General features: G+C 46.8%; 1 protein-coding gene and 1 pseudogene across 1 annotated transcript in view; one reads left to right on the forward strand and one right to left on the reverse strand.

The window, feature by feature from the left end:
- CCDC177 (coiled-coil domain containing 177) overlaps positions 1-963 on the reverse strand; it is a 2088-nt gene extending 1125 nt beyond the window's left edge. The window contains 2 exon segments of the mRNA XM_025049093.1: positions 2-318; positions 321-963. Coding sequence (XP_024904861.1) covers positions 2-318; positions 321-963 — 960 coding nt within the window.
- Positions 964-4666: 3703 nt separating this feature from the next.
- Positions 4667-4785, forward strand: LOC112482453 (annotated as a pseudogene).
- The last annotated feature ends 6046 nt before the right edge of the window (positions 4786-10831 follow it).

Consider the following 10831-nt stretch of genomic DNA (forward strand, 5'->3'; position numbering starts at 1 on the left):
CTCCGCGCAGGCCCCGCTCCGCGCGCACTTGACGCACGATGCGCTCCACGTGCTGAGCCGTCTGCGGTGAATGACTCAAGTCGCCGAGGCTGAAGCTGCGGGCAGTGAGCGGCACCAGGACCAGGGCGGACGGGCGGTCCAGAGGGTTAGGGGCGGAGGACAATGACTCCGCGGGGCAGCTGTTCCTGGCCGAGGCTCGAGGCGGCCAACGCAGCTCCCTCAGGCTTTCCCCGCTGTAGGACGACGACGACGCGCCGGACTCGGAGCTGAGGGCACCGTCACGCCGGCGGGAAAGAGAGTCTAATGAGTGGCTCTTAAAAAAAAGGCAGGTGGAGGTGGGGTCCGGGCCGGGGACGGACTGGAGGAGGCCTTGCGGGCCGCACGCGGCGCGGGCGAGGCCGGGAGGCTGGCGCTGCTGCAGCTGCTGCTGCTGCCCGCGCTGGGTCCCGAGCCTGCGGCGGCCGCGGGGCCCAACGGTGTGAAGAGGCGCCGCTTCTCTTCGCGCACGATGCGCTCACGCTCGGCCCGGCACTGCTGCAGCTTGGCGCGCCGCTCCGCTTCGTACGCCTCATACAGGCCGGTGGCCACTCTCATGGAGCGGCCCGGGGCCTCGCGCACCAGGTCGGTCAGGGCCCGTGGCAGCAGCTCCACTGGTTTGACAGCGCAGCGGGCGCAGGCCTCGAGCGAGCGGGGGCTGGTCAGCACGTAGCGGCTGCCCTCGGCCTCCGGACAGTCGAAGTTGAACAGGTCGAGGTGCAGCAGAGGGGACTGCTCGCGCCGCCCGCCTTCTGCGGCGCACGGGACTTCCGCCTTGCGGGGCACGGGCACCGACGCCGAGGCAGAAGAGGCTGCGGGCTGCTGGGCGCCCTGGGCGTCAGGGGACGCGGACGCTGCGGCTCCGTTTCCTCCTGAGCCTCCAGGCTCGGCTGCTGCCTTCTCTTCTTCAGGTACGGGGTCCACCATGGCTAGCCCTGTCCTTTTGTGTCGTCTGCGATGACAAGGGAGGGACATCGTGGGATACATTTGAGAGCAGTTCTCCACAGCCCCATTCACATCCACCCCCTCCCTACTTAATCCGCTTTGGGATTAGGCTCAGAGGCCCAGGTGGAACGTAAATCATAAAACCCAGGCGAGGGTGGGCCGGTACTCGTGCAGCCTCAATCTCCCTGAGTCCCGGAGCGCGTGGCAGAGGCCGTGGCCAATCTCTATAGGGCGTCTGGCCTGCTAGATTTATCTCCTTCCTACTCGAAATTAAAATGAAAAAATCGAGGAGCAGGGCAGTAGCTGGCTAGGGAGGCGCTGGAGGATTCCCCGGAGGATTAGCGTTTTTGTAGCTTAGGCGGGCAACCAGGGATTCAGTTTGCAGGAACAAAAAAAGGAAGAGGCCTGTTCATCTCTAAAGTGCATTGCTGCGAGGACCCCGTTTGCCTAGGGAAGAAGTTATGCTTGATTTCTCCCTGCCAAAGGAGATGCAAGCATGGGCCAGGGGTTGATGGACTGAGAGAAGTGCCTCAGTCCCCAAAGACCTTTCCGGGAGGGGTGCTGGATCTTGCTCCTGCCTCTTTGGTAGGGATTGCTATGCGCTGTGCCCGCCTCCGCTGCTCACTGCCCCTCCTCCCCCCACTCCTGTGTTTGCTGGGGATGGAAAAGGCGCCTGGATCCTCCCAGATGCGCTCGATCCCCTCCAAGTCTGGTGTGCTAAGGCACCCTCCACCCTAACACCTGCCCCCAAATGCCCTCTGAGTCCCCCAACGGTGTCCCAGCGAGGTGGACTCCTGGGATACCCCGGACGCGCCAGTGCTGGCGGCTCCCCGGCGGATTCACTTACCGCGCGTCCTCCCGGGCTCAGGCCCCGCGCCGAGGGCTTTTGTTCGCAGCTCGCCGCTCTCCCCTGCGCCTCTTCAGTACCCGCGCCGGCGGGGTCGGGTTACCGCCGGCTGCCGCCGCGAGAGGAGCCCCAGCTGCCACTGTAGCCACCGCCAGCGTCTCTCCATGGGGCCCGCACACGCCCCAGACGCTACCTACACGCGAGAGGGGGAGTGCGACAAGGTTTCCCTAAAATAACGCAGCTCTGCTCCCTTCCCTCTCACTGATTCTTAAAAAAGGAAGCCTGGTTCCGTCGCTGCTGCATCCTTCGGTGCCTCTCCAACCGTGAAGGTACCGCAAGGTCCTTCGACACCCCCGGCGCCTCCTGGTGGACACTCAAGGGTGTTGGTTTGTTTGCTTAGAGGGTGAAGATGTTTTGTGGTGGTGTTTTTTTTTAAGGTATACATATTTTATGTATAAAACATATAAATATAAAATGTATTTTTTTCAGCGCCTTAACTGGGTTGAATGAAGGAGTAGCTTGGTTTGTTTTTCAAGGGGACCCTGAGAAGCAAACAAACTCGATAGTGAATAATTAGGTAGAAATATGGCTCCTAATCCAAACTATGTTAGTTTTAAGAAAAATTAAGAACATTCAGGTCAGTTCGAGGAAAGTAGAAGATGTGCGACTAGTGTATAATGCAAAATTTTAGGATTTCCTGGTTCCAGATAATACAAATTAAAACCAGTTAGTGCCAAAACAAACGAACAGAAAAACAGTGCCATTTAATGAGTATTACTTTGAGACACCTCTTCCCTACCCTTTTTTTCCAGTTTGAGTGATAGTGGCCATCGGAGACAGATGGGAAGAGTACTTGAGGGAGGGTGGGTGAGACATAACATTAACAAGCATGGTGAACCATGGTATTAATAATCTTGACACTGTCAGGCAGCGAGAAACAGGAAAAGACTTAGGGAAATGACATGATTTAGTTTATAGTTTAAGAATATAACTCTGGCAATAAAGGAAGGCCAAAAGGAGGCAGGGAGACTAGTTAGCTGGACCCTAAAGTTACCCAAAAAGCAGGAAGGATTGGAACCTGAAGGGGAACAACAGTAGGAGTAGGTGTGGTGGGAGGTTGGGGTACAAATTCCTGAAATAAAGAGTAAAGGAAACAATACTCAAATATAGCTTGGCTCTGGGGTATGAAGAACAGTGAGGGGTCAAAGATAACCTCTGGGAGCATCAGGATGTACCACACATCGAGAGTGTGGCTCCAAGAGGGAGGGTTAGGTGGTGTGGAGGGCCAGGGAAGAATGGGTTCCTCTTTGCAGGAATTTGAGTTTGAGGTGTTACTGCTCAGTGGGTGGCCGGGTAAGTTGTGTCAGAGGTCTGGACTGGAACTAGAGTTTAGGGCATTGTCACCATATTTGAGGTTCTTGAAACCAACAATGTGAGTGAGATTACCCAGAGAGGGCAGGTGGAGCAAAAGGGAGTTGGACAGGGCATTGATGGGGCTGCTAAGGGACAAGTAGTCCATGAAAGTGACCAATAAAGACAGGCAGGAAATTATGGTCTTGTGGAAGCCAACAATAGAGCACTTCAGAAGGAGGGTGTGCTCCAAGTGCTCAGGCTGCACAGGTCCAGAAAGATTTTTGCCTGGAGTCAAATACCCACTGAAACTGGTGGTGAGAGGATCTTTGGTGACATCAGCAAAAACATCTGTAGTATTGTACTGGCAGCTGAAGCCAAATCACAGGAGGTGCAATGGGAGGTGACAAAGTGAGAGTTACTGACTCTTTTGACATTTGGATAAGAGTGTTGAAGACTGAAGAATTTGAGATTTTATCCTACTTTCATGCTATCTCGTCAGTCTTCCACAGGGTCATAGATGTTGGCAGAAGACATGAGACTCCTGGATCAGAAATAAAGGACTCTGTTGCTTCTGGTACAACAGTTGAGGTGCAATGGGAGGTGAGAAAGTGAGAGTTACTGACTCTTTTGACATTTGGATAAGAGTGTTGAAGACTGAAGAATTTGAGATTTTATCCTACTTTCATGCTATCTCGTCAGTCTTCCACAGGGTCATAGATGTTGGCAGAAGACATGAGACTCCTGGATCAGAAATAAAGGACTCTGTTGCTTCTGGTACAACAGGCAGCATGAGGTTAATGTTTTTGTTGGCTCCCCAAGTCCCATGGAGCAGTGGACAGGTGGGCTCAGATAGATACTGCACATACAGTAGATGTGTGTCATAGCTGAATGACCCTAAGGTTAGTATAATCTTTTAAAGGGGGCTACTAGCAAACCTGTTCAACCTTTTCCCCAGAAGGAGGCATTATTTTTATCATCTTAGACAGGAAATAAATCTTCCCTCCGACCTGTGGGAGACTCTGTCTCTCCCAGGAATGTTTGCTGTACAAGTATCCGTGAAAAATAGTTTAGAATAGAAGCTTTTGCAAGACATAGAGGAACACTGAGAAGAACTGCTCTCAGAGAAAAGGAATAGTTGATCAGATGGCTGGTAAGAGGTGAGGCTGGAATTTGGACCTGGCTCTATCTGACCTTGAAGTGCATCCCATGCATTGTATTTGCACAGCAAACCTATCATCTGGAAAGAAGCAAGTTCAGGTGGACGTGAGTGGGGTGGGCAAGTCAACCTCTCTAAATCTTGGTTTTCCTCTCTTTACATAGAATCCCATTAAAATGCCTACCTCAAAGCTTAATAATGTCTGTTATATGAATGTTATCTTTGTCATTAAATAGGGACAGTAATAGCTACCTTCCAGGGTTGTTGCCAGAACTGGAAAGACCATATGCAAAGTACTTAGGCCAATACATTAATAATAAGCAGTGATAGTCTACAGCCATGCTACCCTGAGCAAGCCCAATCCCATCTGATCTCGGAAGCTAAGCAGGGTTGGGTTTAGTTAGTACTTAGATGGGAGACCACCTAGGAAGACCAGGTGCTGTAGGCAAAAATAAAATAAGGGATTGTAAACTGACAAGGTCCTTGCAATCTGTGAGGTCAACGAAGGGTTGCCTCGCCTAAAAAATAAGTTAATTTAAAAAAATAAGCAGTGATAAAATAGTTACCACTCCGTTTGATAAACCTCACCTTATAAGTATGGTCAGAATCAATGAGGAAACATGTGTAGTGTATGCAAGTTTTTAAGGGGAAGAAAGTCCAATCTCGGAAGCTAAGCAGGGTTGGGTTTAGTTAGTACTTAGATGGGAGACCACCTAGGAAGACCAGGTGCTGTAGGCAAAAATAAAATAAGGGATTGTAAACTGACAAGGTCCTTGCAATCTGTGAGGTCAACGAAGGGTTGCCTCGCCTAAAAAATAAGTTAATTTAAAAAAATAAGCAGTGATAAAATAGTTACCACTCCGTTTGATAAACCTCACCTTATAAGTATGGTCAGAATCAATGAGGAAACATGTGTAGTGTATGCAAGTTTTTAAGGGGAAGAAAGTCCAGCAAATGTTCCACCCTCGATTAAGGGATGATTATTTGAGAAGGTCATGGAAAGAGAGAACATGGGAAGGGGGGCCCTGAAATACGACACTGGCCTAGCCAGCCAATTCATCAGAACCAACTTGGCAATCAATGGGGCACCATTAAATGGTCAGATATCTCTCACCTCTCATCTTTAAGTGCCTTGAACTTTTCAGGAGATGAGTTTCACATAGGTAAAATGTTGATTTCCTTTATAGTTGGAGTCCCAGCCTTGGATCTTTTAACACCAGAGATCAAGGGGGTTAAATCCAACTTTATTATGGTACCCCGTCAAGAAAGCAGCCCAGTTTGGGAATGCCCACATGCCTCTTGTGAATGGGGTAGTGAACAAGGTGATGAGGAAGGTGGGCTTAAAAGTCAGGCAGACTAATTGTTCAAATGCCAGCTCAGTCAGGCCGTATGATTTGAGGCAAGTTTCTTAGTCCCTCTGAGCCTCAACTTCCTTGGAAGAGGACTGCACAATATACTCAGTTGTTTTACCTTGCACAGATCCTTAGAGATAATCATTTATTAAGTACCCCGTTCAATCACTGTCAGTTTGGGTTGCTATAACAAATTACACTGCCCTGGGTGGCTTAAACAACAGTTTATTTCTCACAGTTCTCAAGGCTGAGAAGTTCACGATCAAGGTGTTGGCAGATCTGGTGTCTGGTGAGGACTCACTTTCTGGTTTGCAGATAGCCATCTTCTTGTATCTTCACATGGAGGAGAGCAGAGCAGAGAGAGAAAGTTCTCACCTGTCTTTTCTTATAAGGGCACTAATCCATCACGAGGGCTTCATCTTTATGACCTAATCACCTCCCAGTGGCCCCATCTCCAAATACCATCACATTGGGGGTTAGGGTTTCAACATATGAATAGGGGGCGGACACAAGCATTCAGTTCATAGAACTCACCTAATTTGGACAGAAAAACCCATACCATAGACAGTCTTACCTCCATGTAAATTCCTTTTAATCAGCCACCACCACCCACCTCAGCTCTGCGCCCTTGTGTTCATTCCCCTTCTCAGTATAATCCTATTCACAGAAGAGTGATTATTCACTCTAAAGTTCTAAATCAGGGGTCGGTAAACTACGATCTGTGGGCCAAATCCACTATTTTTGTAAATCAAGTTTTATTGGAACATAGTCATGCTTACTTATTTACATATTGTCTATACTGCTTTTCATGCAACAGTGGCAGAATTGAATAGTTTTGATAGAGACTGTATGACCCCAAAAGCTTAAAACATTTATCATCAGGCTCTTTACAGAAAAATATTACCAATACCTGTTCTAATGACTGATAACAGCTTGTGCCAGTTAGCAATTTATTGCCTTGCACCTCCAAATTCACTACTAGCTCTGAATGGACTGTATGCATTTTCTACTCGACAGTGAAAAAGATGCTAAGGTTGGCCAGTAGAGGGAGCTGGAGGGACGTTGTAGGAGGAAGGCGCTTTTCTTATTGGTTCCTGTGCGCTGTGCTTTTTGCTTTTTCTTGTTGCTGCTGCAGAATGAGTGGTGCTGGTGTGGGAGAACGTCCTGTGGTATTCTGTTCCAGCTGCGTGTCCAGAGTAGACTCTTGGTGACCTCACAGCTCAGGCTAAAGCCTGGTGAGCACCTTCCGCTCTAAGTCTTGGGCTCAGAGCGCGGTGCCCTGACTCCTCACCAGCCTCAGTCCACCCTTGAAGATTGTTCCTGCTTACGTGGCAGCTGTGGAGCAGCTCCGCCCCCGACAGACTTCTCTGCTTCCCAATGGGCTGCAATCACACCTTCTCCAATGAAGTGGGAACCCCAGCTTTGTGGAGGGGGCTCCCCTTTGAAGTTGTCTTTCCTTGATTAATCTTCCTCAGCCTTAGGGAACCCTTGAGAGTTCTCTTGATAGCTTTATATTTACTCTTTGTTCATAACTTAATACCTCTTTATATTAAGCTGCTTCTGCTTAAATTACTGTGTGATTTCTGTCTTCTGATTTGACCCAGGATAATACACAGCGTTAAGTGTAACAATTCCCAATTCTTGAGACTAAAGCCTTAAAAGGAAATTTCAGGCATAAACCAGCTGGTAAAAGGTAATATTTGTTTAAAAGTAATATTTGTTTTGCACTTTATTGAAGTGATATGTTCATCATAGTAGGAAATTAGAAAATGCAGAAAAAAGGAAGGAAAAAAATCATCACCCAAAGACCACCAGCTCAGTATGTTAGGTGGCAGGGCCTTGTAAACTACTGGAGGACAGGTCTCTGTTTATGCTCACAACTACTTAGAGCCTGATACACAGTAGGCCCTCCTGCTCAATGCATTAACAAGAAGAACTGGGGTCTAATTAGGGCTATTTAGCTCACCGTATGTACCATAAAGTTGACCTTGTCAAATATTTGGAACCATTAAGCCATTTTGAATAATCTTCAGAGTTAGGTAATCTTAAGCAGGTGACACTCATTGAGAACAGTCCTGTGAGATGGGAGAGACCAACCTGCACTAAACCATGGAGGTGGGTCAGCAAGGAAATCTAGAGAGAATCTTACCATGAATCTAATGGGAATTTTCTCTCACTTCTGAAAGGACACTTCATTCCGTTTTTGTATGATACTGGAGAAGCGTCTTCAGTCCTGAGTATGACCACGCACTGGGGCTGCTGTCCCATGGGCATTTGTCTCTGAGACATTGGTGGGTCTGCTAGAAAGAGTGGGCTGTTGCTCAGGAGCCAGACTTGTTTCCAGTCTCTTCTCTCTTACTCAGTCATCTGCCTCTGACATGAAGCCACCTGCCTGCTCAGTGCCTCTGACATGAAGCCACCTTCTGTTTTCAGAGGGGCTACTCTGAAGTCACAGCTCCTGTTTTCCAGAGGCCTCTTCCCCTGCTATCAGCCAACACACACACAAACACATGGTTTTTAAGTGGATAATTCTAACTTCAAACATTCTACATCATTGCTCTCCATAATGTCTTAGACCAGTCATCCTGATGTTCATATTTGTAGATTTAGAGATAAGTCATTTCTCATTATTGGAGATGGTGGCCCTTTTTTTGCATGTTTTCTTGAAGATCAGGAATCAGTCATCAGGCTCCTTTTACCCTATCAAATGTGTCAATCAATCACATAAGAACAACAAAGTGTGCATTGAAAACTTATTGTTAAAAAGCATCAACCTTAACTAGTAAGTCTGGGAATACTGAGAAGGGAAAGACAGGGTCCTTACCCTGCATGCCAGTTGAAGTAACAATACCCAAACATTTAAGAAGTTAAAAAATAAAAGAGTTAAATCAATCACTAGGCAGAATGTGATTAATGCATTACTAATTAGTGCATTACTAATTAATTACTTCTAATTAGTAATTACTATCCAGTGTTGGATAAGTCCTTCAACCTTTCTGAGTCTAATTTCCTTTCTTGATTGTATTAGCTTGCTAGGGCTGCCATAACAAAATACCAAAGACTGAGTGGTTTAAATAACAGAAATTTATTGTCTCACAGTTCTGGAGGCTAGAAGTTCAAGATCAGGGTGTCAGCAGATTTGGTTTCTTCTGTGGTCTCTCTCTGACTTGCAGATGGTCATCTTCTTGCTGTGTCCTAAAATTATCATCCCTTTGTGTTTTCTGTGTGCTAATCTCCTCTCATAAGGTTGCTAGTCATATCCATTTAGGGTCCACCCTAACAACCTCACTTTAACTTAATTATCTCTGTAAATACTCTATCTCCAGTCACATTCTGAGGTACTGGGGGTTAGGACTACAATGTATGACTTTTTAGGGGCCCCAATTCAGCCCATAACATTGATGACATGGAAATTATGATTCCTGGGTATCTTCAGTCATTCAAATATTGAGTGCCTATTGTGTGCCATGCACTGGGATTAGACTGATGGAGCCTTATCATCACGGGCTCCAGTGAGGACAGAGAGAATAGAAAAATGTTAAAGATATTTATGAGAGAGAATCAACAAAATTGGTGAGAGATTAGGTGTGGGATCAAAACTCTTAGGTTTCTGGCTTGGACATCTGGATATGGGGGGAGGGTAGTACCATTTGCTGAGGTGGGGAATGGTGGAGGAAGAGGAACAAGTTTTGAGCAAAGATAATGAGTTCCTCGTTGGACTTGTTTAATGGCCGTATCCATCAGGTGTCTAACCCAACAATTGAAAGCATGAGCTTCTGAGTTCACAAACCTGGGTTTCATATCCTAGCATGTCCATGTCTTGGCTGTGTGATCCTGAGAGTTACTCAACCTCTCTGAACTTCCATTTGTTCACAGTAAAATGACCATATAGTGATATCTCCCTTATGAGATTGTTGCTGAGGTACAATATGTTCAGCACATAGCACAGTGCACCCATGTACCTGGCACACAGTAAGCACTCAAAAAATGGCAGGTCACTATTATCATTATTAAATTTGAATAAAATGACGAGCAAATCCAAGCTTTCTTTTGGTTGATTTCCTGTAGATCATGTCTCTAACGTGGATTTCAGTTCCTCTGCTCCATTTGGAAACAATGCTCTCTACTTATTTTACCTTTTGTTCCTGGAAATCAGAGGATTTCCCTGACGCTCAGGCTCTTTGATAGAGCTGGGTAGAAGGCAGGATTATTTTGTTTGCTTAAGGTAAATTTTGGAAAGGGAGTTTAAGGCTCACTCCACATTCTTACCTCCAGGTGGCGCCCCTCCTCCGCGCATCTGCTTGGTACTAACGCTCTTAAGTCAGAAACCGGATCTGAAGATACCAAACCAATACCCTAAAACCCAGAGGAGTGCCCAATGTACCTGAAGGACAATTTCACAAGAGAACTTGAAGAAATTTTCTTTCTCATTTTGGCTGTAGGAATTGACTTGTACCTACAGTCCTTTAAGAAGGCCATGCTGTTTCATGCGTCTATCTCTGTGTGTGTCATTTGCTGATAATACTCGTTCCTTACTACTTGGCCTCACTAACTCTTTCTCATCCAGCAAAACCCGGCTCAGATATCACTTCCTCAGTGACGACTACCCTGATTGGCCCCTCATTCGGGGTTGGGTGCCTCTCCACTGTGCTTTTGCCATACCCTAGCATTGCCTTTGGATGGAGCTGCAATATATGTTTTAAAACACTTTACTATAGGAAACTTCAAACATAAAAAAAAAAAAAAAATAGAATAAATGATCTAATAATGTCAATCTTACTAAATTATAAGTTCTGATTTTCTTATTCAGTTCACCCACTAGGTAGTGACCTCTGTGAGGAGTGGACCTATATTCTGTGATGTTTTGTCTTCGGCCCCTGTGTCTGACACAGATACTCAATAAAGGTTTGAGGAATAAGTGGAAGTACACTTGGTTCCATTTAGCTATTCATACTCTTTCTCCTCTTTCTTCTTTTTTTTGGGAAGCTCTCCCCATCTATGCCTCTGGTCTTTGATGAGCAGCCATGGGTACTCCCAGCAGCACTAAGGACTGAGTGTGGCTCACCATGACACCCTCCTCCTCCAGAGTTTGTTGTGGGCTTTGGGACCACACACATGCACGTCAAAAACTTCTGCTCTGTT

Source organism: Pteropus alecto, unplaced genomic scaffold, assembly GCF_000325575.1.
Source record: "Pteropus alecto unplaced genomic scaffold, ASM32557v1 scaffold276, whole genome shotgun sequence".
NCBI lineage: Eukaryota > Metazoa > Chordata > Mammalia > Chiroptera > Pteropodidae > Pteropus > Pteropus alecto.